The 27,443-nt window shown below is 38.0% G+C and overlaps 2 protein-coding genes across 4 annotated transcripts; one reads left to right on the plus strand and one right to left on the minus strand.

Annotated features, from left to right (window-relative positions):
- Nucleotides 1-4,990: 4,990 nt before the first annotated feature.
- si:ch1073-456m8.1 (leucine-rich repeat flightless-interacting protein 2) lies at nucleotides 4,991-19,166 on the plus strand. Its single transcript, XM_010881166.4, has 6 exons — nucleotides 4,991-5,223; nucleotides 8,143-8,217; nucleotides 8,791-8,835; nucleotides 9,455-9,616; nucleotides 10,271-10,354; nucleotides 12,580-19,166. Exons 1-6 carry the CDS (start codon nucleotides 5,125-5,127, stop codon nucleotides 13,150-13,152), a joined length of 1,038 nt encoding a protein of 345 aa, XP_010879468.2. The 5' UTR covers nucleotides 4,991-5,124; the 3' UTR covers nucleotides 13,153-19,166.
- Nucleotides 19,167-20,509: 1,343 nt separating this feature from the next.
- LOC105016952 (ras-related protein Rab-5B-like) lies at nucleotides 20,510-27,341 on the minus strand. Of its 3 annotated transcripts, none has more exons than XM_010881157.3 (6): nucleotides 27,213-27,341; nucleotides 26,291-26,612; nucleotides 25,995-26,146; nucleotides 25,545-25,667; nucleotides 25,005-25,098; nucleotides 20,510-22,880 (listed from the first exon to the last, which is right to left on the minus strand). In XM_010881157.3, the coding sequence occupies exons 2-6, from the start codon at nucleotides 26,448-26,450 to the stop codon at nucleotides 22,741-22,743; spliced, it is 669 nt and encodes a 222-aa protein (XP_010879459.1). In that variant the 5' UTR covers nucleotides 26,451-26,612; nucleotides 27,213-27,341; the 3' UTR covers nucleotides 20,510-22,740. The 3 variants fall into 3 exon arrangements, with proteins under 3 accessions (XP_010879459.1, XP_010879460.1, XP_010879461.1); XM_010881158.3 differs by lacking the exon at nucleotides 27,213-27,341 and adding an exon at nucleotides 27,044-27,195; XM_010881159.3 differs by lacking the exon at nucleotides 27,213-27,341 and adding an exon at nucleotides 26,842-26,979.
- Between the last annotated feature and the right edge of the window lie 102 nt (nucleotides 27,342-27,443).

Genomic DNA, 27,443 nt, shown 5'->3' on the forward strand with positions numbered 1-27,443 from the left:
GTGGAAGATGGTGAGGAAGGCAAAGAATAATCCAAGGAACACAGTTTGCGAATGGTACAGACTAGTGGAACCTTGGGGTCATTAAGTATGAAAATCAACTGTTAGATGTCACCTCTATGTTAACATGCTCTTTGGATGGGTTGCAAGAGTCTTCAATGAACCCACCCACAAATTGCAACATCTGAACTTTGCCAGGCATTTGAAATTGTAGGTTAGATCCATGAACACAGGTCAGCTAATGGAGCCCAGAGTCCAAACTAAACATGGTCAAGCTGCGTTTAGCAGTTATGTTGCACACAACTGGAACAAACTACCAGAAGATCTTAGACGTGCCCCAAACGTATACATTTTTAAATTCTCTTTTCACACACCTATGACTGAGCACTTTAACTTAACCGTACTGTTTAGCCTTACAGATTTTATAGCTTCCTATGTTTTTATCCCGTTTTTATTCTATTTTTATTTTCTTATTCTATGTTTTATTATTATGATGTTGTTTTGATGTTTTCATTTGAGTATTTGTTTTTATGCTGGTGTATTTTTATATATTTTTTATTTTCCTTTGTAAAGCACATTGAATTGCTTCTATGTATGAATTGTGCAATATAAATAAACATGCTTGATATACTCACCATCGGCATGTTGGACGACAAAAGCGGACTGAATACAAAAAAAGCATCTGACAGTAAAATATGGTGGTGGATCATTGATGCTTTGAGGCTATTTTGCTACAAGTGGTCCAGGTGCTGTTGTTAAGTTTGAAGACATAATGAATTTCAGTAGGTACCAGGATATTTTAGCTCAAAACCTGATTGCCTCTGCCAGGAGATTAAGATTTGGCCATGGATGGACCTTTCAACAAGACAAACGATCCCAAACAAACAGCAATGCTTGTGGAACCACAAAATCTGTGTTTTACATTGGCCATCTCAGTCTCTGTGGGCTTGTGTTCATTGACATCCAATATGATTCACTTGCAGACATTTCAGCCTCCTGGCTGAAGCAGCCTATTTCTGGGCTAAAATGACATAGTTAATGATGCTGTTGAGGTTAAAAGGCTCCAGGACTAGTGCAAGCAAATTAGCCCATGACATTAAAGATCCACCACCATATTTTACAATAGGTATGTGTTTTTTTTCTCTGCTCATGCATTCTTCTTTACAAGGCAATACCTTTTGTTTATATTATTATAATTTCTTGATAACTTCTTTTTATAATTTTTTATAGTTTCTTCCATGATTGTCTGGCAGGAATGTTGCGGCCCCATGTGTATCCTGTACATATGGGTAATAAAAACATATGTATGTAATAGTGCCTAGTGGCACAAGTAAATTAGAACAAGTAAATTATGTTCTGTTTTCTTTTTTAAGAAAATACCGCTATTAATTTTGATAGGTTGCAGCTGCCACTGCAACTAAATGACTGCCATGTATATTGGCATACAAAACCTTTAGGGCACAAGTGGTTATGTGCTCTGTAACCACTGAGTCACGGCTCCAAACATCTCTACCATTCAAAAGTCAAACAACAACTTATAGGGAATAGAGTGCAATTTGGGAATCAGACCAGCTGTTTCCCTTGCATCGCCCTGCTGATAGAATAATTATTATTTTCTCTGAAGCCTGTTTTGGAACTGTGCCCATATTCTGATTTGGTTTGCTGTAAACCTCCTTGTATGTTATCATCCTCATAGTATTACTGATGTCCAAAGAATACAGACAGAGGTGCATTCACCTTTGAAACACATTGTCAATGGATTGAGCCTTGGTTATTAAGAGAAAATAATGCAATCTCGCTATGACACTGTATTATGACCTCGAGGAATTAACCTTAAAGGGGAGAAATGGCACGTTTTCAGAATGTGTTTGCATTTAAACCTCCTTGACTTAGTGTTGGACAGTATGTCAAAGTGCATACTTCTCTAATTCACAGAGAGCGACAGCGCCTGCTACTTCACTCCTTGCTATTCACTGCCGGGCTGTATAAAACTCAAATACAGCAAATATAAAAAGTATAAAACTCAAATACAGCAAATATAAAAAGTATAAAACTCAAATACAGCAAATATAAAAAGTATAAAACTCAAATACAGCAAATATAAAAAGTAAAACAAATATGTCAGTGTACGCTACATACTATATTCAGAAATTGCAAAAGGTCAAAGATAATCAAGGGGCAGCAAGGAGAGTGACCATGGAAAAATCTTCAAATCAAATGAGAAGGTCCGTCTTCACTTTGATGTGTGAATAACTCTTACAGGGTGGATCCCAGAATTATTGTGTAAAGTGCAAAAATACAGACATGCAAAAATTAGACATGCAAGTCATTTTTCGAGATAAAACATTGATTTAAAAGGGGAATGGCAGGCTCTTTCAAGTGCAAGGATACACATGATTATTGATAATGAAAGATGGCTATTTAGCAGGGAAAGGCAATTCAACTACAAATGGATTGATGTCTCCTCAACGTTTCAACTACTTATCGGATTACAATTCAAACAGGAGAGGATCGACTTCCACAATGAGAAAGGTGTTTACACCAAACAGGCCTAATGCTGTATTCATAACAGAGTGAAAAGGTGGAAATGTTTTTTTATCAAATTATAAATAACTAGTATGTCTTAGATCAGGGGTGTCCAAACAGTTCCATGGTGGGCCGTGTGTCTGCAGGTTTTCACTCTCACCTTGTACTTGATTGACTAATTAGGTTACTAGTTGGTTAGTTTCTACCCCCCCTGGTTGTTTAGGTGTGAACTGGGAACCAACTTATAGAAAAACCAAAAACCTGCAGACACTCGGCCCTCCATGGAACTGTGTGGACACCCCTGTCCTAGTAAGTTAGATGTATTTACATACTTTTTATTCTTTGAGCAACAATGATTGGCTGTTAGAAAACAAGCTGTGTCAACTATAAACTAAAAGTACATTTATCATGCTAGCAAACAAGTTGTAAATTCAAACATATCGCTGTTTCCAAGGTCTTTTCCAACTGTCAGAGATGTCATATGTCAGATTAAGAGGAAGAGTTGGAGCAGAATCCTAACTTTTGCTAAATCTGTTCATGTGAAAATAACTTTGCAGACCACCATCTAATGTGTTTTGTATGGGGACAATGAGTGCTCCAAAAAAACGATTGCTATTTTGATACTCAAGATGTTTTGATCTAATACAAGTTAAGTAATGCTTAGTTGGCATTGAAAAAAATCTATATGTACTAAAATGTACACAAGTATTATGTAAGTGAATAGAAAAATAATCCAATAATTAAGGTTTTTGTAAAAAGGTGAACTATACTAAAGCAATGACAATCTTCCAGTTTTTTTGTTCATGGGGTTTTTGAGCTTATGATTCTGGTGGATAAATGCTAACCATGCACAGCCACCTGATGCGCAATCAGTCTATGAGTAGGCTCAAGTTTGGAGCCGGCTGCGGTTTAAATGGGCTAATCAGCTGTTTTTCATTAATTATGGGTGTGGTCTAGGTGATGATGAGTATTAAGCGCCGGAGTCACAGTGCTCCTAGTCTCGCGAGACCAATTATTATTTTTTATATATATATATATATATATATATATATATATATATATATATAATTATATATTTTTTTATATTTCTGTCTCACTTGCCTTTTATGAACCATCTCTATTTTTGTTACTAAGACAACTATATATTTACTGTTTGTATTAAGAGCTGTTCCCTATGGCTATATCTTCTCTGTATCCTATTCTGAAGAACCGAATTTATGCAGCCATGTTTGTTTGTGAATTTTGATATTTTCAATTAAAAAAAAAAAAAAAGTCTCGCGAGGCCACACCTCCAATCTTGTCTGGCCTCCTTAGAGGTCTGGAAACTTGCCTACTAAAAAAAGTTGCAGCTGATTCTCAGCACAACTATGTGTAATAGTGTAGCACCCAACGTAGACTAACAAACATTAGTGTTACACTTGCCAATTTCCTTACATGCATAATATCATACTCATAAAAAGATGACATAGCGGCATACCTTTTTCTTTTGCGTGTTTCTCCTCTTTCCTCTTTTTTCCTAAACAGGGCGCTTGTTGGCTTAGACCTTTTCTTATCCATTTTTGTTGATTTGGCAATCCAGCATCAATACATTACCCATCCCCCAGCACTGTCAACCAAGAGTCAATACTAAACCAATTCACCTTGGTGGTGTGCAGACTGGTTTTATATTATTCTTAACGATTTCGCACAAACCAGAAACAAAATGCAACAATATGTCTGTGAAACTAAATATTCACAGTATTATGAATGAATTGTGATTTATTTGGTAGCATTTTGTAGTGTGACTGATTTTACCAAATGCTTTAGTACTGTACAAAGTTAGAGGTGCGCTATTTGATAGTTTCAGCCGGTCCCCCTACATCAGGCTTCCAGTGGGGAGAATTTCCCAGGCAGTAATCTGGCCAGCTCACAAATGATAGAAACAAAAGAAAACTTCACCAAATTTCACCATTCCAATTTTTTTGAATTTTTTGCAGGCATCTCAAGATCAAGAAAGGTGCCAGCGTTTCCAGCGCCACAGAAGTTGTATTTACCTTACACTCGAAAAATTGTAATGTCTGGCAGTGCTGATGTGTAGCGCAGATCCCGGCTGAGCCCCCAAAAATCTATTAAAGGTCCCAGAATTGGGATTGGTGCACTAACATTAATGTAAAATAGTATAAGATGAAACAGGAGAACATGGCTTCTTTTTCAAAGGTTCTCTCAGAAATGTTTATTGAACATTACCAAGATAACCTTGTATTCTTCCCTGAGAGAACCTTGTAGTTGTACAGAATTTAAAAAAAATGTATTTACATTTTATTCCAATGTATTTAAAAAGATATTGTGCTTTTTAAGTTACCTGGTCCTGACTTGCAGGTTTACTTGAAATAACTAAATGGAAGAACCAACGAAAGACACGATTTCCATTGGCGGAACTGACCAGGGCGTTTCTTTCCTGGGCGTCAGTGACGTCCTCCCACATTATGGGCGTAAGTTAATTCTGTAGCGATCCACTCAACTGCTCCAAACAAAACATTACTAGGGTGTGTTGACTGTGTTCATATCATCTAGTTATTAAGAACATTATTTCGATTTTATTGTGTATTGGATACTAGGGAAATGCATGCTGGTAGCTTAGAAAGTGCTGGTTCGCCAAGGAAAAGAACGCTTTCTCGGGGAGTGAGCGAGGATGAGTCACTTCGCAACATCATCAAGGAGGTGAGCGTTGAGAAATCACGTTTACACGAGGATATTGTCTATTATCTGTGGTCTATTAAATGGGCCTATTAAATGTTTCTATTCAGTCTATTTACTTTCTAGTCTACACTTCAAATGTAAGGTTATAGCCTCAACAAGAACACTGAGTGTTTATTTCTAGGTGTTTACATGTTTGAAAATATTGTTTACTGTTACTAGCCTTATTTAAATTTTGACTCACCCGATTTTTACAGTAGCATGCGTTCCATTGTATCGTTTTAACGGCGAGATAACGTTTACACTGTTACAATGACTTCCTATTAAGCAATGATACATGGTGGACAGACTACGGCACGTTTTGCTAACTAAACACCAGAGAAAATGGCTTCTTCTAGTCATTGTCTAGTGTATTTCCCTTAGGGCACACGTACATAAGCATGACTACTTTGTTACAGTATGAATAGTTTTTAGTTGTTAATCTGGTCAATTAAGAATATTTTCTCTTTGGTAGATTACAGCAATGAGCATATTAAAATAAGAAAACTTTATGCTAAATTTACTTTGAGATAGGGGGTAAATACTGCGTCATGGACATTATTTCATGCTTAATCTAAATTTACGTTATCTCAGTCTAACTGAATGAACAACCCAAATGTAAATTAAACTTTTGATGTTTGTGGCGGGGCAAATCCACGATGAACAGAATGGTTTACATACTTTAATTTCAAAATGTGTATAGCAACAAGGAAAAACCGTTGATAGCTACTGTAAATTAAATACACACACATGTTCAAGAACTAGCCCGACTATACATTTTACCAACACATTTAGTTGACGAACTGTGCATGCAGTAACAGAATTGACAATAAAATGTCCCTGACTTTTCCTAAAAATGTTGTTAAAGATCTGTTAAAGGAATAAAAAAAAATTGGTGTCAGCTATGATATGACAACTTATATGACAAATAATACTTTTGGTTAATTTTGCTGGTAACAATTGATTTAGATTGTTAATTGAACTGTTATAGACAGTCTCTATGTAGTCAGTTAAGCTGTACATCCTTTACAATCTACTAACACTAACCCTAATCTTAAACCTCAACCTATCTCTAACCTTAACCCTTTCCCTAACCCTTACGCTTATTCAAATCCTAACCCTAATCTCAACCTTAGCAAGTATTTACTTGTTTTTGATAGTCTGTGTCACGTCCTAGCTATGCCCCTAGCCATCTCTGCGCTGGGCTCGGGGCATAGTCAGGACAGGACAGGAGGTGGCACATCTAGCCACCTCCAATCCTTTTGGTCTCCCCAATTGGAGGCAGGTGTCAGTCGTTGCCTCCAATTGGGGACCCTATTTAAGTTCCTTGTTTTGCACTTCCAGTGTGGTTCATTTTGGTTTTGCCTGAGTATCAGTTAACCCCACGTCACTGGTTGCTGCTTTTTGTTTTGTTTTTGTTTTCATTAAACATGGATTATCCCCGTTATCTCGACTCTGCGCCTGTGTCCTTCCACACTCCAGCATGTGACAGTCTGAATAGTATGAATATTTGTAGTGCATCAACACATAGCAATTTGAACTACTCAAATGCAACCCGTTTTGGTTATTGAACTACATTAATTGAAGTGGATCAACACCCGGTAACAGAATGATATCATGGATCCCAAATCCATACAATACAGAAGAGCATAAGTATAGATATTCATTGTGATGTATGTTTAACAATAGATTCACAGATAGAAAGGGTAGAAATGGAATATCCTCTGCATTTTGGGGTTTTAATGTTATTTTCTCTGTTTACTTGTGTAATTGAGGAAGGGTGTTTGTGATCGTTGATTTGTACAAAACCCCATGTTGCTGTTTGTTTGGTTTAGACTTGGGGACTGTGAAGTGACCCCTGGTGGCATGTCTTGTAGGATATGTATGGTCATCTGTGCTGTATGTTATTTGATTATGTAGACATTTTGGACTCATAAAAACTAGCAAAGATACCATACATCTCTCTTCAACCAATAAAGAGAAGCCTGAGTAAAAGTTTATAGTACATCCCAGAACATACATACAACATGTGTGAATGGGCAAGCTATGGAAGCTAAAGCATAGTGGGTTAACATTATAATCATCACAGCCACAACACACACTATGTAAATGGATGACTTACAATATGAAAGTTTGTACACTATTTAGAGATACAAACATGAGTTGTTTTTTTCAAAAGCCCCACCAATATATGGACTTCATCCAATGTCCAGAAGAAAGGTTTGGCACTGAAGGTACATGTACCTCTAATGCACAGGTGTGATACCTGGCATTGTTTATTAGGCTGCCTGTAATAGTGCAAAACTAAGGTGATTTGAACATCTATTTAATTCTTCATGACTGAAAACAGAGTGTAAAATCCATAACATCCTCTCTATGTAATCATGGGGGAAAAAAATCCTCAAAATGGTAATCCATGTTTTGACCTTAAACTGTGGGAATCATAAACCTTTACATATTTTTAACATGTTCAGTCCCCTGAAAAAACAAACTAATTTTTTTAATAAATGTTTTGTTTGTAAAAAGTACGTTTGCATGCACACTTAAATTGCATGATGCTGAAATTGCTTGCTCTTTCACTCTGTTTTTTAGAGTATTGGGTTGATCAGTGACAAACAAATAAAAAATGTGTAATGGAACACAAAGAAGGTTGGATATTTTTCAAATCAGTATCAGTGAAAAAATATATCATTTTCATTATAGAACCTTTCCCTTAAAGTGCAAGGCATGACGTTTCACAGAACTTGCTTGGAGGTGGTATTTATTTAAAAGGCTTCACTTAAAAGGCTTGGAGGTGCTATTGATGGACCTGCTAAACCTGCTTAACATGTTGACCAGCTTGTCTAAGCCATGCTTTTCCGAACATTATTATGGCTGTCTGAGATTTATTTGTTCTTTTGTCAGACTGAGAGTCCGGCCAGGCGCCTGACACGCAGTGACAGCAGAGGAGGGAACTTTAAGTGGAGAAGTGGCAGTCAGGTATAACAAGAATCACGGATGAAGCTACCAATATGTTTAGTCTGTGTCCTAAATGGGACCATGTTCCCCATAGAGCTGTTGTTGAAAGTAGTGCCCTATATAGGAAATTGGGTGTTTTTGGGATGTATGTGAATAGTTGTCTGTCATTAAAATATGATTACCTCTTCAGTAACCATGTTTCTGTTAAGAGTAATTCTGTGTAAAAACAGGACATCAGTTAATGTTATCAATGATGATGGACAACCTGCTTGCCATTACTTTTTGTGTATAAATTGAAATATCTGAGATTATAGAGAAAATGCTAATGTTTATAGAATCACCATAATTTAATTTGGTACATCAAAAATCATAGAATTTAATTTGGTACAGCATAAACAAAAAAGTACATTTTATTGGCGGTATGTCGCCACATCTAGTCTATTCTTTTATTAATAAGGATTTCAGAATGCTCACTTGAAAATGTGTCTGCAATTAAATTGAAACCGAGCTACTGTTATGAAACATACTGAATGTCTACTAGAACTTATGTTGTTGGTTTGTGTTGTAAACCTTTCTCATTCTTGTTCATTTCAGCAGTCTGACGAGGATCAAGAACTGATCATGGAACTCCCTGAAATGGTAATAATCTGCACAAACTGTTATCACAGTTTTTTACAGGATACCTTCTCTTCCATTCGAGCAGAATAACCACTTCTACTGGAAGCAAAAAATGACTTTTTTTCCAAATGGCCCATCCTCTTTATGACACTCTTCCAAAATAACCCAGAAGTATATTAGGAAGAACTTATCTTCCTAATATACTTATCATCAGCGCAACTGTGTCATTAATGTACTGCCATATGGGGAAAAATGACTCAGGGAAGGAGGACCATAAATAGCTGTTAAAACAATGACATCACCATAAGCCAATATGGAAAAGTGGAAGTTGAAATCACATGTTAATTGAATCACTGTCATTGCTGTGACTACATCAAGCATGAGGGTGAGCATGTCTCTTTACACCCACTTTCCCAGAACATCTTGGTGAACCTGGCCTCTTTTTCCCCCTTTATTTCTCATGGCCGTATGAAACTACCCTCTAAAATTACCAATGTACAATGTGTGGTTTAAAAGTTCTTTAAAAGTTCACCGCTTTTGTTAGCGGTGGCATACCATAAATGCAATAGTGTTACTAGGGACAGAAGCTTGGATGCAGATGAAGCTGCATAATGCTAAGCCTGATTTCTGTTTTATACAGTTTGATCTGCAAGCGAGTTATGACGATGTAGTGCAGGAGCTGCGTGGGCTGGAGCTGCAGCGAGAGACTCTGTTGTTCCAGGTGGACGTTCTGCAGGACGCCCTGGAGGGGGCTGAGGAGATGCTGGCCGAGGCCCAGAGAGAGGCCAGCCACACCACCATGGTATACCAAGTTAAACACAATATATGCTTCCCAAATGCCACTGTTTTTTTTTTTTTTAAGATTCAGCCTCCAGTTTTTGAGCTGAAGTGTCATGATTTTGGCAAAAGGCTCTGTATAGTTTTTGCTCATCTTTTTTCAAGTGAGCCAATCATTTGTGGCTTGTGCGTTAAAGTAGATCTAAAGATGAAAAATACTATGTAGTAAGGTCACTGTCATAGAATCATATAATCACTTCCACTAAGGCCACGAATGCAATAGCCTGGTGACAAGGCTCAGAATCATCCAAAGCCACAATCCAAGGAACTGTATGTGGAGTCATCACTCCCAAAGTAGCTGAGGGGGCTTTTTTGAGAATTTTGTTATTTACTTGCTCATTGCAGTGATAAATGATAGGCTTACTTACTTTGCCCCTCACTGTAGGTCACTCTGGATAAAAGTTTCTGCGAATATACCTAAATGTACTTGTAAAAACGACTTGGAGAAGTAAAACAGTATGTCTTGCTGAAACCCAGTAGTCATGTCACATTTCCCTTGATCCAACTGTGGTTTCAGCTTCTTTAAAACACTGTGAACTACAGCCCAGAAACACCCCACTAGTCTCAGCTGCATTAATCCTATGGTTCATAAATGTCATATGTCTCTCTGTATTTGTAGGAGTTGGAGCGAGAGAGGGAGTCCAAGAGGAAGTTGGAAGACATGGTCAGCTCTCTGTTGCAGGCGGTGGAGAGGTTAGAAGAGGTAATGGGGGACAAGGAGGAGGGGCTTACATAATCAGAGAGGCACAAGTACAGCAGGATTCCTGGTTTTGGACATAAAGAGTGACTAATGGCTTGTTGCTTCATGCCAGCTCTTGTTGGTTGCGTAACATGTTCATTCGTCAGGGGAGTGTTTTCTTGTTCTCTCAGCTAAACTCTGCTTTACTGAACTTGACAGAATGAAGTGTTTCAGCTCCTGGGAAATTCCAGCCTGGGGGACAGCCTTTAACCATAGCATTGGTGTCTGTGCGTGTACATTACCATCCTTTAAGTAGGGCAATGTAAATTATTGAAATATATTACATTGAACAAAAATATAAATTCAACAATTAAACATAATTTGAGTTACAGTTTATGAGAGAAAATATGTAGATTACATGCATTAGGCATTACTCTATGGATTTCACATCACTAAATACACAGATATCTGTTGTTTACAGATACTTTTGGCCCATAGCAGGCCAAACATGCCCAATCAGCGACATGTCTGGTGAGTATGCAGGCCATGGAAGACCTGGGACCTTTTCAGCCGCTATCATTTTTTGGGAAACTTTTGACATCTGACCGATTGTGTTCTGTGACAAAAGTGCATATTTTGGAGCCCATTGTGTTCTGTGACAAAACTGCACTTTTAGAGTAGCCTTTTGTTGTCCCCAGCACAAGCTGAACCTGTGTAATGATCATGCTGTTTAATTAGTTTCTTACCATGCCTAGATGGATTATCTAAGCAAAGGAGAAATGCTCTGTATCAGGTATGGAAACAAATTGTGATGGAAACTTTGAGAAAGAAAGTAAGCTTTTTGTATGAAACATTTCAGGGATCTTTTATTCCATTGGACTATTACTACAACTACACGTGGTGTTAAAAGGTTTGTTCAGTGCAGAGTTCAATTCTGAAGTCTATAGAATGGGATTTGTTTGGTAATGTTGTTATGCTTGCAACATGGTGAGTAAAGTTTTATGAAAGTGCTTTGTAGACTCTAAAGAGAGCACCCAGCATAATAAAACTTGAAGTTCAGTTCCCTATCACTGTCTTTATCTGCTAGTGAGGCATGTGGCTGATTAGAAGGAAGTCCACATTTCTGCATTGACTCAGAGTCAATATTTTGTTAGTATTAGCATGGCATTTGGTTGGATTAGTCTAGTGAGACCCAAGGCTGTGCGTGCGTCAAATAATCAAGTGGACTCTATGCTCTTTGTAAAAGTAGCAATCCATATTGTGTAAGTCATTATTTGACTGATTTCATATCAGCCACCTCCTAGCCTGGATTGCCCTGTTGACATTTGCATCTGGTTGGACAGTGTACAAATCTGAACTGTATAGAGCTTTAAGATTTAATAACTTGAATTCCAGGTTCCCTGCTATGCTGAAGTGTGTACACTGTTCCCAGATATTACACTAATGTCATAAATATCTTTCTTATATTAGCAATAATTTACATACATTTTTAAATGGCAACAGTATCAGGGATATGCATGGAATGTTCTTGATAATTCGCAAATAATTGGATTAATGTCAATTCTGTCAGTTCCCATGAAATGCTTCAAATGTTTACCTGTATTTTTCTGCCTGTGTGTAAAGGCCTCTCAACATTAGATCATGCAAATATTTCAAAATGAATTTCATTTTGACTATGTAACGGGTAATTTTATTTGCATTTTGGCATGTTTTTCTAGATTCAGAACAAAACTAAATTTAAAGCAACTATTATTGCTTGCATTCTAAATACCTAAATAAATTAAGCATATGTTGCAGAGCAGGGATTCATTTTCCTATTATTATCCCTATTCTTAAGAAATTCCTGCCCTATATTTAAAGAATAAGACATGAGAGGCCGTGGTAGCTCTTCTTAGGCACAACGTTGTTTATTGGCAATATACCATAAATCCCAGCGAGGCCATATTGCTATTAACAGGTTCCCAGTGCAAAGGGAGTAAAAAGTGAAGATGTGATACCCATGGTATATGGTCTCATGTATCATGGGTGTAAGCCAATTCAGAACTCGAACCATTCGCTATATAATGAGCACTTGGTCAAAAGTTGTGCGCTGTAAAGGGAGTAGGGTTCCACTTGAGATGCGACCCTGTATAAAGCCCATAGTGTTCTGGTCAGGAGTTGCTCTCTATATAGAGGGTGCTATTTGGGGCACAGACGAAATTCTTACGTGACCCCAGTTGATACATCTGTTATATCGTACTGTTCCACAGGAGAAGAATACCAAACCAGCAGTGCACATGCTCGTCAGGGAGCAGGAGATGGCTGGACAACAAGCACAAGAGATGGACATCAAAAAGGAAGGACCGGATCAAATCGGGAATGCACCCAGGGATGAGGGCAGCGAGAGCCCCAGTCCGAATAACCGGCTGTCATTACAGAAGGCCAATGGGGAGCAGCCGTTGGACAGTCTGTCCCAGCCCCCCCTTCTCAAGAAAGCTGTGTCGGGGTCCTCTGTGGACTCTGAGTATGTAGAGAAAAGGGCAGATGACAGCTTCAAATTAAATAATATGACCAATACGTTTACTGGGCCACTGGTGCTGGAAAGCCAAAGCCATTGGGACAGCCAGGCAGAGGATGGGCGTGACCGGTCTCCTGACAGGAACAACGACACAGATAGCATCAGCGCATACGAAGACGCCTGTGCCGAAACACCCGAGCTGGATGAGGGCGATGGGCCAAGGCTGCCCCATGATGAAGGCTCCCCAGTGGATGACATTGAGGGGGAACTTATCTTAAATGGCAGTGAGCCCAAAAACCCCAATGATTCTTGCGTTCTGTCGTAAGAGTTACAGAAGTGTCATGGCACGAAGGGTGACATCTGCTCTGAGATCACTGCTCTTACTTTCTTTCCCTTGATAATATAATGCCATTCAGCAGATGCCATTTAAAGTAATGGGTGCATATATATTTTTTACGTTTTAGAAAGTAGTTAAATACAATATTTTCCTGGACCAGGGCTCTCATACAGTACAATCCATCTACACCTATGTAAGTGTAGAGTAAACACAGAGTTATCTGAATACAATCAGGTAGGGTGGCATTTCAATAATGTTTACAGATGCCTATAAAATCAATCTCTCTCCCTCGGCATGTTTGGGATGACGTGCAAGTCATAGTTTTCCCGCTGTTTGGTTTTCCACCTCCCTTGGTTACTTAGTGGCTGATAATTCATAACTCTAGGGTTTGCACACACTGAACAATTGTGTGTTTTAGGAAAGACAGAAGACCTCTAGCATTCTAAACGGGTGTATTATGTAATTTGTAGATAACAACATATTTTAGTGTTTTCAGTCGGTTAAGGCCCTATTCAAAGATGTTTGTTCCACATCAAAACTAGGATTCCAACATCCATCATCGCAGATTGTTCTGAAATTGGTTCTGTTATTAAACATATTAGTAAAAAATCAAATTTCATCCCTGAAAAACAGTTACATTCAAATTGACCATTTGTCTTACTGAAATGGAATGACTGCTGATCTAGGACCAGGACCTCATCTGTCCATGTAATCTTATAAATCATGTTTAGAAAGGCCAAATATTCTCAGCAATAGAACCATGCTTACATATAAGTAGTTGTCACAAAGTGCTTAAACAGATATCCAGCCTAAGATCAGAACAAGCAAAGCAGATTTTGAAGCATAGTGCAGATTTTGAATAATTTAGGCCTAGATTAACAACTAGGTAGACTGTGGAAAGGGACAGCAAGGAGTTGTCAGGCCAGGAATGGTCCAGGACTCTCCTTGGTTGAGTGAGTTTGGGCCATGAACAGAACACTAACTAACCTGAGACAAGGCTGAGTATAGCCCACAAAGTACTCCCAGAACACAATGCCATTTAGTATAATGAAATTACCCTGGCATGTTGTGATGCACCCTCTTAGGGACAGCATGTGAAAGTGCAATTAAGCCAGTGACTCAGACTTGTTTATAAGTGGAGAGAGAGGCTGGTCATGCAGGGTCGTCCGTTTAATGATTTGCAAGTTATACTTAAATCAGCCCTAGCCTAACAGGCAGTCAATGTTCAGAGGCTAGTACTGCAGTGATAGGATTTATTTTTGGGGGGAGTTCTGGTCAAGAGTTCTGGTTATTTAATCAGCCTTGTTGAAGCTCTAGTTGAAGATTTATTTAGTTGATAATTAGCCTGAAAAAAGATTACTCAATCTTTTATCGTTTTCCAATCTAAAGATTTGCCTTTTTGCAGATGTTACTAAGCTAAACTAAAAAAAGCTGTTATTGAAGTATTGGTTTGCATGTTTGTCAAAATAGAGACCAGTTCAGAGTAACGGTTTGGTACTTCAGGTTTGTTTGAGATTATTTTAAAACCATCAACATTCAGTGTCAGTCCTTGGAACTAAGAACTAGTTTCTCTGTTTTATTCTTGTTTAAAACTAGATTCTACCATTTACATTTATATCTAAAGCACAGGCTTCCAATTTAGTTAGTTGTCTGCCTGGTTATGTTTCATTGAAATGGACAGCCTTGTATGGTCTGTACAGCAGTGAAGATTGAGTGTTTCTGAATGACGCCAAAATATACGATGTAGCAAAAGTTGCCCTGAAACAGAACTTTGACATTTACCTTTTTATTTGAAGGACAGACCAACCACCAGGGTAACTGATATATTTCAAAAACATACAATCTGAACTGGGCTAAATGTTATCCATGTAAACATTTACCCAGTCTCTACAAATGAATGTTGTGATCGATTTTTGTTGAAGGTGGCAGGTCAAGAAAGAGGACCAGTTATTAAGAATCATGATTTAACACTACTGAAATGTAATTAACCACCTTTAGGATTGCAATCAGACTGTTTTACATATATTGTTTGTGTTTAGGAATGCATGAGTTGCCAGGGGTGAGTTATAACATGTTACATGTAATGTGATATAGGTAATTAAGTAATTTTCAGGAATAAGTAAGTTTATTCCTGGGGTTTATTGTCTAACTGTGGACATGTATTTCTAAATGTGAGTACATTTCAGTTCATGTAACAGTGCTTTAGTACAGATTTTCAGTACTCTAACCACCCCTGTGAGTTGCTGTGGAATGGCTTTATAAAAGCAAACTACTAGTAACTCAGAGGAATGGAAGATTCAATATACTGTTGTTCATCAGTTTATTTTTTAAAAGGTTCTGCGTAAAGGTTTGTCTTTTTTAGATGAAGCTTTATTACTGCCTCTGTCGGTGTATTTGGTACACATCCAGAGGATATGGTTGTACATAGGAAGGCCAAGCACAGGAAGTCGCTCATTTAGTTGGAATAAGGTGCAGTAGAGAGCTGGAAGTTTTGGAGGCCTTAACATTTTCTCAATGTTGAGGGATACGAGAAAAAACAATACTTGAGTGTCTCTATTGTTACAAGGTCCTAGCAGTTCACTGCGGACTCAGGACAAACACATTTTAGAAAAAATCTCTATTTAGGGAGAAGTCTTAGTTATGTTTATAATGATCATTCTTTTTTATTCAAAAAGGTTCATGGCTTTGTCCCTGATAATGTAATTGATGTTTTAAATTTGCAGCTGCATCAAAACACTTTCATATATTTTTATTATTTTCAGTCAAGCAGGAATAAGTTTTCTTTTATTTTACACAGTACTTTCCTGTAGTTAGAGGACTTATTTTTGTGGATCATTCCAATTTTCTGCTTCAGGTTTTGATTAAATTCTGCATACAGGGAGCTAGTTTCTTGTGGCAGAAAATATTTTCTACATTGTAATCTCAGAAAATGTCCATAATAAACCTGCACTAATAGTGGAATGATACTGTTCCACAACATTTGCTCACTGAAAATGATGTGGGTTAATAGAAAAGCACATTCCAAAATACTGAATTTTTATTGGTCAAAGTGACAACCCCTCTCTTCCATCACTAAGACACACTAGCAACCAGCGAACGCAGAAGTCAGCAAGCAAAATCTGTCATTTCTGGGTTGCTAACATTCTACACAGGTCACTCAATTTCTCTTCAAGTAAGAAAGCAATCACTGAATATTGTAGGAAATCGTTATTACACCCAAATTGCTTTTTACATTTTTGAAATATTCAACAATGTAGTTTTTACAACTTTTGTAAGCTGGTTGACCAAAAGTGAATTTCTATTTTTTATTTGGTGTAATTCAGTTGATTCCCACAAGGTGGAAGCAAATTAGGGATATTACCTTTAATGTTGCAGAAATCCCCAGTAGTGGGTGCTGTGGAACAATTTTCCAGTATGTATTTTGCTTGGTTATGCCTGGATGGTAAAGTATAATCTAGCTCTTCCCTTCACGGTCAGGTATTGATCTACTTCATCACATGGCTATCACCAGTTAGTGTGTGTGTGTGTGTGTGTGTGTGTGTGAATGATGTTGTCTCTGTATATTAACTCATGGGCTGTGTTGTTCTACTCTAACTGTGAGTTGTGTAACAGACACGCAGAGCTGAGTTACATTTCTTTCAGTTTATATCCTCAGTGAGGTTTAACAGGTTTTCTATTATTCTAACGTCCCTAGCTAGAGGGAGTCTGGAGACCTTTATGCGTTTGTGTTGTCAAGAAATGTACAGACTTTTAGAAGTCTTAGTTTAAGGTCAAAGTGATGTTGTGGTTTCTGGAAGTGTAATAATTGATAGTCCAGTAGCCCAGATACAGGTGGAAAAAACTACAAAACCCAGTGAGTTGATAATGACTCTAAAGACCTTTCGATGTAGTCCGTGAGGAACGCTGTATTCTGCTCGGGAAGCTTGTAAACATTAGCTATAAATAGTGATTGAGTAGGATGTACAGATTTCATGACCAAATTCAAATACTGCACACTGAAGAAAAAGCTGCAAAGCTGAGAAATCTGTGTATGGTATCCTAATGCGTAGGTCTGCAAAATAATTCCTATCCGTTTTGTTTTTAGCTCATTTAAATGTGATGCATTTTAGCGCCACCTCTGCAGAATGCACAGCTCCACGGAGGATATGATCACTAGCTTCACCAGCAAGACAGGCCATACATCAGGTTCATGATCAATGATTAGTCGACAGTAAATGCCTTCAACCAAGGGAGCTAACATTAAGTAGTCTCGACGTGAGATGTGAGGTATTATCACAACCTGTTAATTAATGACAGAAATCGGGGAAGTCTTGTATTCATGTACAATTACTGAGGCCACCACCGTGTTTAGTTGTAATCAAACTTGCTCGAAGCACAGACAACCTGCTATCTGGGCAAGAGGAGGTAACTGTTGTCTATGGCTGGATTGTAGGAGAGGCCAGTTATCTGCCTATGCTATGTTCACAGAAGGGTAGACATCTGTTTGCAATAAGCAATGGAGTTGTGTGGGTCAGCTTTATATCACCGACCCTCCTACTCTGAGATGCTTTATGTACACTGTCCCAGATACAGGCAAGACTGTAATCACATCAGGCAGACAAAGCCAGCTACTAAAGCTACAGGGAATGTTCTTAGGGAGTTCTTTTGATTTATGGATATAAAACCACGTTTGTTTTTTTTACTGTCTCACAGGCCGTCACAGGGACATTTCTTTTGATATACAAGAAGGACATGGTGCCTTTCATGCTGAATTTACTGAATTTAATCAAGCTTTAAATATTATAACATGTCTATTGTTTGAAGTTGAACATAGTATAATACTAAGTGAAATTGCGTTTCATTTAATAATACAAATGTAATGAACCTGAGTATACTTTCTATGTACAGTAACAGTACTGCATGCTAGTAGTCCTTGTAAGTATAGGTCATGTTTGCACAACTGTAGTGAAACTACAGAATTGGGGAATACCTTACATGTTATTCTTTTGTTTTTGACATTGCTGAGCAATGTTTGCTTTGTTTTTGTTCTGTCTCCACGCCTTAACTTTAACACAAGATCATCATTTGAAGAGTTACAAACATTGCTGCCCTTTAACCTGTTTAGAGGATTTTGGCTGCAGCCCAAATGGTGCCCTATTTTTTTTGTAGTAAATTACTATTGACCAGGGCCCATAGCGCTCTAGTCAAAAGTGGTGCCTTATGAAGGGAGTGGAGTGCCATTTGGTTTGTGCATACAGTAACATTCCTGTACTATACATGTTTGAAGATGGAGAGGTCAAATGTATTTGATGTTTTTTAATCCTCCTTTTTTTTTAAGTTTCCAGTGCTTCTGTTTCTAAGACTTTCTCTTTTCTTATTGAAAAGTACACCGTGCTGCTGCATGTGTTTTATGAATTTGGTTGCAAATCGTACACTGTGTCCACTTTTTGTAATGTTGGGGATTTCTGTGTCAAGTCAGAATGGAGTTCTTACTTTGACACTGTGAATAGGTTTTTTCTCATTGTCTTTATTGCTTGAATTTCTGTTTCTGCAGGAGATATGAACTCTACTTGTAACGTTTCTAAAGGTTTTCTAATTGTAAGGTTTCTCTACTTGTAAGGTTTCTACAGTTTTTGCAATAGTGTTCTGGTTATAATGATGAACGGTTATGTGTCATATTGTTAAAGCTCCTCAATTTCACAATTTATCTAGGAACAATAAGATATTTTCTGAAAACAATAAATATCTATCTTTGATACAAAATCTAAGTAGTTGTTATTCCTGCAGGGTCTCGGCACAGTGGTGTCCAATAGCATGCTGAAGTAGGTTTCCACAACTAGTTTGTGGTTTGTACTTGCAAACAGGATTTGCTGCATCATTTGACATGCTTTAAAATGTGTTATATATTTATATATAATTCCTGAGTGATAATGCTTATGCTTATCAATGTTTTCACCAAATGTTTTAAAAACACATTTTATGTATTTGCTGAATTAATTTATTTTAAAGAATAAATATTTTCTACAGTTCCATTTGTCTCTATTTTATCTTTGGAAAAGATCAGGTTGTTCTTACAGATATTTAACTTTGAATTAAGGTAAAAGTGAGGTAACATTGTCTCAAAATCGTGTCACAATTATTGGCATCTGTAGAAATGATGAACCAAAACAAAAGTCTTACTCATTATGAACACTTAATTGGGGATCCATGATTTCTTGCTTTACTCAATCAATCTTATTTATAAAGCCCTTTTTACAACAGCAGTTGTCACAAAGTGCTTTTACAGAAACGCCTTAAACCCCAAGGAGCAAACAACAGGAGTGTTGAATTTCAGTGGCTGGGAAAAACTCCCTATGAAGGCCGAAATTTAGGAAGAAACCCAGAGAGGACCCAGGCTCAGAGGGGTGACCAGTCCTCTTCTGGCTGTGCCGGGTGAGATATTAATAAATGCATGTGGGCTAAATCGAGAGTCTATTTAAATTTAGACTGGGTCAGAAGCATGACCAGATGGACAAGGACAGGGACAGCAACGGGCCCTCCAAACCAGGTACTCCGCAGGTGTGGACCAGGACCTCATGTCCTCCTAAAGTTGAAAACGGGAGGAGACTGGGAAATTTCCGAAAATGCATTCCTCATATCAACAACGATTTATAGTGGGGAAGGAGAACTGACCCAATCCCCCAGCACAATTGTATAGCAGCGTAAGACATTGGGACTGAGACAGGGTTTACTGAAGTATACATGTGAGGGAACAAAAACTGAAACAGTAAACAACCCAACATTTTCACATCTGAGTGTACTTGGGAGTGTTCTTGGCCAAGCAAGGGAGAGCGATAATCTGAGTTTTCTAACACACTACAACGTTTGGTAATTGCCTTTTGAGTGTTTTAAAATCAAACAGTGGAATTTCAATGTGAACTCAAAACCAATTATTGTTTTTATTTGAAATGTATTTTATTTATAAGAAAAAGCTCATCTTTAGTAAGGGGTCCAATGATTCTGGAGTGTATGCTGCATAATGAAACCAACAAAGGAGGGATGCCACTTATTTAATTTTAAGATATTTTTTTGCAATTTGTATTCTTTTTTAAGACGAATGTGTGGAGAGTTTGCTGAAAGAGCAGTAGGTGTTGCTTGTTTAATAACATTTGCAACCATACTATTTTTAGGATGCAATATAGCATAACATGACATTACATTTGATGGGTGCTTATTATGATTATATAGCATACATAACATGACATTACATTACAGTGCTTATTATGATTATATATATATATTTTTAAATAGTTTCTAAAGCATAATACACAGTGAAAGGATTTAAAGGTTGTTTCCCACCGACTGATGAAGACAGAGTCAGTGGCAGTGATAGTTCAGAAAAATATGTTTATTCACAAATAGACCTAGTGGTACCTGGGGAAACACCCTGATCACAGAAACCAACCTTTTTTCTACAAAGAAATTATAGCCGTAACATGAATTTTATACCCCCAGATAAATGACATCAGAACTGGCCGTATGTTTCTGAGCCTTAATAAAAATAAAAATACAAGGAATCGCCTATACCAGGACCAGGGTTTTTCAAATGTGCAGCTACTAAACAATCTGTTTTCGTGAAAACAATCAGCCTTCTAGATCTTCCAGACAGTCAAGGCCGCAAGATGTAGGAACCTTGTCACCTTTTCCACCAGTTCTACACGTCTGGATAATTAATACTGGACAGCTATATCAAACTAGACACAAATACCATTCTTCCAGGAAAACCTTACATGAATTACAACACAATACATAAGTGCTTAACATATTTAGTGTACAAAATATAAAGTATAAGTGCAGTGATATATGGCTACAACATCACAGCCTGTGAGTGTTTAATAAATGAAAGCATTAAACTGTTTACTACAGTGCTCTTGCCACCGTGGCTCTTCGACCAGAGCATAATGAGTGAGGTAATATGACTGAAAGACATAGAAGAACAAGGCATAACATGAATCCAGAATTTATATCACAGCATTAAATGGCAGCACAAATAGTGTGACCATTTACTTTGGGTCAGGCCTTACTTATCATGCTCGGTTGGCCTGGTTTAACAAAAGTTGTTTTATATGAGCATACAAATCTAGTGTGCCCTTTGACCTTTCCCAACCCTGTCAACCGTTAGGGGATTACATGAAACTGAAATGAGCAAAGTGTTTTTGGCCATTAAAATATCCCTTGTCAAATGGGGCATTTGGAAAATGTGATTGAATCATGACTTTGTCAGACCACAGTAAAATGTTTTCCTCATAGTCCTATTTCCTGTTTTTAATGCCATCTCTATGTATTTGGACAAAAGATTTGTTCAACCATCATCACAAGTGAACAGTCTGTAACCTTGTGGGTTAACTGTATGTGGTTGTAAACATCCGGGTTAGTTGTACCGTACGTAATTCTATACATTAGGTTTAACGGTACTGAACATGGTTCTACACGTCTGGATTAACTCTACTGTACATGGTTCTACCCATCTGGGTTAACGGTACTGTATATGGTTCTACACGTTTGGGTTAATGGTACTGTACATGGTTCTATCCATCTGGGTTAATGGTACTGTACATGGTTCTACCCATCTGGGTTAACAGTACTGTAAATGGTTCTACACATCTGGTTTAATGGTACTGTACATGGTTCTATCCATCTGGGTTAACGGTACTGTACATGGTTCTACACATCTGGGTCAACGGTACTGTAAACGTTTCTATAAATTATATACTGCATATACATCTTTTCTTTTCTATAGTATGGAATATTGCCCAAATGAGAACACCTTAGCATAAAAAAATATCATTCATACATTTGATGTCCTTTCCTTTTTTAGGGACTACATGAAATATATCTGGGTTCTGTGCAAACATACATTTGGCCTCTGAGTTTGTTTTAATTCATTTGCTCCAGTGTGTCCTCACTGCCTGGAAGAGTGATATAATGTCACTTCCAGTTTAAGTGTCCTCAGATTGGAAGTGTTTGCCAAGAACTTCATGACCCCACAGCACAGTATGTTTTCCATTGGTCTTAGTAGCCAACTAGGAGAACTGCTGAGTGTAAAAAATCCCTTTATAGGTACTCATTAGTCTGTCTTTGAGTTTGGAGTAGCTGGTCACCCCTCCTTTTCTGACCCATACATGGTAACATTCACTGTTTCCATTTCATTTACTACTAACTTCAAACACAAAATGAAAAGGGTCAAATGATTGGTAAATTACACCTCCCTTATCGCTTTCAGGTAGCCTTGTAGATTGATTTAAAAATATTATATTGATCTTCCATTCTGACAACATCAGACTTTAAAGAATTGAAACCCATGAGAATATAGAAAAATGTTACAGGAGTGTTATGTTAATACATAGTACTCTGGGGCATAAGGATTCTATCTACAGTAAGTGCATTTGATCTGGTTGGGGCTGACCAGTGGTGTTGAGTTGACAAAAACAATAAATTTGAAAGTTTATTTTCCTCCTATTTCTCAACATAGTTGCCACTTACCACTCCCTCTTGAGCCTTCCCTCCCCCCTCATTTGGTCCTGTTGTGTACTCAGTTTGCTTCTGTTCTTTCTCTCTTTAGTTTCCACAGCACTGGGCTGGACTGGACTGGGCTGGACTGGACTGGGTAGGCGGCCTGAGGACCACTGGAGGTCCTCCTCGAACCCCAGCAATACCCGATACCCCACTTAGTTGCTCTATCTTGGGCAGTTTCTTGGCTAGAAAGAGGAGTCGACAAATCACAGTATTTTATGTCAACACTGAGGGTCCACAGAGAACAATTATAGTATGTGTTGCTTATAGTTGAGATAGCAACAGTGTAGACAAGGAGATAGCTGCTCATATATTGGGCACTGTGAGGTTCTATCACCCTCTTGTGTCTACAGAGTGGCATTATCCCTTTGATGTTTAGAGGAAAAGTAAACTCCACAGCAAAAACAAAATGCGTCATCAGAGGAGTTAGGTTTTCTTTGAGTTAGTGGGCCTCTGCTACATTATCAGCAACCATCACTCTTGTGTTCCGATGGCACCTTGTGTTTGCTAAACGAAGTTTATAATTTTGAAAAGCTAATTGATCATTAAAAACCCTTTTACAATTATGTTAGCACAGCTGAAAACTGTTGTGCTGATTAAAGAAGCAATAAAACTGGCCTTCATTATACTACTTGAGTATCTGGAGTATCAGCAATTGCGGGTTCATTTAAAGGCTCAAAATGTACAGAAACAAAGAACTTTCTTCTGAAACGTATCAGTCTACTATTGTTCTGAGAAATTAAGGCTGTTCTATGCAAGAAATTGCCAAGAAACTGAAGATCTCATACAACAGTGTACTTCACCCTTCACAGAACAGTGCAAACTGGCTCTAACCGGAATAGAAAGAGTGAGAGGCCCTGGTCTAGTTTGAGAAGTGTCTAGTTTAAGAAACAGATGCCTCACAGGTCCTCAACCGGCAGCTTCATTAAATAATACCCCCAAAAAAGTCTCAATGTCACAAGTGAAGAGGCGACTCCAGGATGCTGGCCTTCTAGGCAGACTTGCAAAGAAAAAGCCATATCTCAGACTGGCCAATAAAATGAAAGGATTAAGTTGGGGAAAACAACACAAACACTGGACAAAGGAAGATTGAAAAAAAGTGTTATGGATAGATACGTTTGAGGTGTTTCGATCACAAAGAACATTTGTGAGACAGACTAAATGAAAAGATGCTGGAGCAGTGCTTGACACCATCTGTCAAATATGGTGGAGGCAATGTGATGGTCTGGGAGTGAAGTGGGAGATTTTTACAAGGTAAAAGGGACCTTGAAGAAGGAAGGTCATCAACTATTTAGGGAAGAAGCAGTCAGCTGGTATTCTGTCTATAATGGAGTGACCAGCACAGTCACCGGATCTCAACACTATGGACCTGTTGTGGGAGCAGCTTGAGCGTATGTTACATAAGAAGTCCCCATCAAGCCAATCCAACTTGTGGGAGGTGCTTCAGGAAGCATGCGGTGAAATCCTTTCAGATAACCTCTACAAATTGACATCTTGTCTTAATATTAAGTTTATGTAGTCATTCATCCCCTTTGTTTTAATTCATCCCTCTTATTTTTTATTTTATATATTTTTTCATTTTATTTCATCTGTATCTTTACTGTAATTCATACTTTATCAAAGCAATAGTTATTAACTGTTTATATTCTGACTTGGCTGTTAAAGCTCCTTCAAATGCATTTTGTAAGAAATGTGCTATATAAATAAAGTTTGATATGATTACATTTGAACTAGAATGCCAAAGGTCTGCAAGGCTGCAATTGCTGCAAATTGAGGATTCTTTGATGAAAGCCAAGTTTGAAGGACACCATTATTATTTCAATAGAAAATCTTTATTTCTAACCTTTTCAATGACTATATTTCCTATTCGGTTTGATATATTTCCTGTTCAAACTCATTTCATGTATGTTTTCATGAAAAACAAGGACATTTCTAAGTGACCCCAAACTGTTGTACGGTAGTGTATAATAAAAATAAATCATGGGAAAAGAGTTTTTAATGAGAGAGAAATTTTAACTAGGAAGTTGATGAGTAACACTTTGGGACATGGCAAAATCATCTACATTCACTGAAAACAAGTGTTAGAAATTGCATTTAATTCCTTATCACATTAATATTTTATGTTGTTATGGTTAAGGACACTTTCCTGCATAACTAAATATATATTTTATATATATTTTTACTATGTTGGCCTACACTAAATAAGAACTGATATTTTCCTGGGGATAGAAAAGGCACCACATAATAAGAATAACCCATTCCATTTCAACTCTATGAATTGAGATTGTGCAATGTGACACGTGACTCACCTATGGCAAGGAAGAGGTTTTTGACATTCATGGCTGTCTTTGCAGAAGTCTCCATGAAGAGAAGACTGTTGTCAGCAGCAAAGCCCTGACCATCCTGAAAAGAAAATAAAACACCCCAGAGATGTAGACCTGATATACACACACAAATGCACAGGCACTTGGCCATTATCTGGGTATCTTTGGTGTGATTTATACACAGGTATACACACAAGAGCCTAAGGAGCACATCTTAACTTAAATGTATGTCATTTTGTGTATCTCTTGAAATGATGTCAATGGGAGACATTGATGAAAATGTAAAACTAAGTGGAGATTGGGATTCCCTCATAGCTGTAGACTTACATAGCTGTTCATTTTCTAATGTCTTTTTGTTTGATTTATTGCAAACAAAAATGTATTTGTAAAAAAACAAAAAAAAGATTCCACCATAAGTTCCACCATTAATATTAATTTAAACTACAATAAATTGTTATTTGTGTAGTGTGTGTATTTGTGACTTTTTAAATGTATTTTTGTATTTATTTTATTATTGTTGCCTACCGTATATTCCACCGCTCTGTTAGCCGACCGATCTGCCTTGTTGCCTGCTAAGGCTATCACCATGCTTGAGCTGGCCTGTTTCTGGAGCTCATGCACCCAGGCTTTAGCTCGTACAAAGGTCTCCTATCCAGAGCAGAAAATAAAGACGGGAGTAGAGATATGGAAAGAGAGAACAGTGAAGAAGGAAGATAAGACTGCTAGACCAAAATGCATGTCCTTCTGGTACTTCTGATTCAAAGCTCTTGACTGAGTTACGTTTCTGTTGAGAATTATAAACAGACATCAAGCATTGTTGGTGAATGACTTCACCACAAATAAGTGGAAAATGTGAGAGGAAAGGTAAACAGATGGAGAGAATAATTGGGGGAAACTGGACTGGAGATGAGGATTAGCGAAGAAACGAGGGATTAAATAAATAGAGGGGGATGTTATCATCTGAGATGATCATACCGTGTTGGTGATATCATAAACCACTATGGCCGCCTGAGCGCCTCTGTAGTACATAGGTGCCAGGCTGTGGTAGCGCTCCTGTCCTGCCGTGTCCCAGATGTCAAACTTCACCATGTCACCGTCTACACTCACCATCTGAGTCAGAAAGGCCGCTGGGGAAGGAAAACATTAAGGGAGACGCCTTAGCCTACAAAATAGGAACGTGGGGAGAAAGTGATAGGAACAATGTGCAACAAAATAATTCTGATAAAGTGTAATTATACAGACAGCGTTCTTGTTTGCGGTTGGTACTCTACCCCCAATGGTGCTTTCTCCGAAGTCTTGGTACTGGCCTTTGACAAACTGCAGCAGCAGACTGGACTTCCCCACTGATGTCTCCCCCAGTAGAACCAATTTAAACTGGCTCGTTTTACTGGATCGAGACTGGCCACTAGGTCGTGGTGGGCACCCTGCCATCAGGGCTGTATTTGCGTGAGGGGATTTTGGGTTTGCTGGGGATATTAGGCAGGGATGTTGAGTGTGAAGATAGAGGAAAAGGGGGTTCAAGTGACAGCTGGGGAGAGGGGGGTACCCCTCTCAAGGACAATGGGACCCGTCTGCCAGATGAAAAATGGAAATCTGAAAGACAAAAAAAGAAAAAACAACAGATGTATGCCAGAATCTGGACCTTAATCATAATGGCAACATGGCACGCAATCACCCGTAAAACCGAAATTAATCTATATCACCGCTCTAGTTTGCATGCTGCTGTGTATAATCAGTTTTATCCGAGAAATACAATTAATATATAAGACACATTAAAGCCTGGGAAACTTACTAAAACCGTATTTATATATTCACCACTTACTAAAATAATCAATAATTATGTTGCAAAGGCAGACGATAACTTTAAAATTGGCTTTCGTTTTCTTTTATCTGCAACACAGCGTTAACTACCGCTCGACAACATAACAAAACACTATTCCCTACTTCTAAGGAGATCTATAGATGATTGGCTGTTTTAATATCGCCTACGTTATACATGCGTAATAATGAGTTAGGAAGTCTACCCAAAAGCGATCAACGCCGCTGCGGTTTGTCCCGTAAGGAAAGATGACACGATCGTATGGAATCTGTGGACAGCGCCCCAAAGTGGTCATATCAGAGCCGCTTACACTAGTTTCGTTCCACACAACAAACGATATACTTTCTTTGTTTTAAATAGCATTGCGACTATACCTGACAAATCTCCAAGTTTTTCTTTGTCTTTTAGCGGAGTTATCGACTGCTTTGTCCCATTTCGTAATCCTGGAGTTTGGGGCGGTACACAGTGTGACGAACACATCCTCACTTGAACGTTATCATGTATTTAAAATGTTACATTGCACATTCACTATGTATTTTATTTCAGGCAACTTAAATGATACAATTCATGTTTCAGCATTGAGATGTGTGCACTATTTCTCCTGG

The sequence above is a fragment of the Esox lucius genome, chromosome 17 (assembly GCF_011004845.1).
Source record: "Esox lucius isolate fEsoLuc1 chromosome 17, fEsoLuc1.pri, whole genome shotgun sequence".
Lineage (NCBI taxonomy): Eukaryota > Metazoa > Chordata > Actinopteri > Esociformes > Esocidae > Esox > Esox lucius.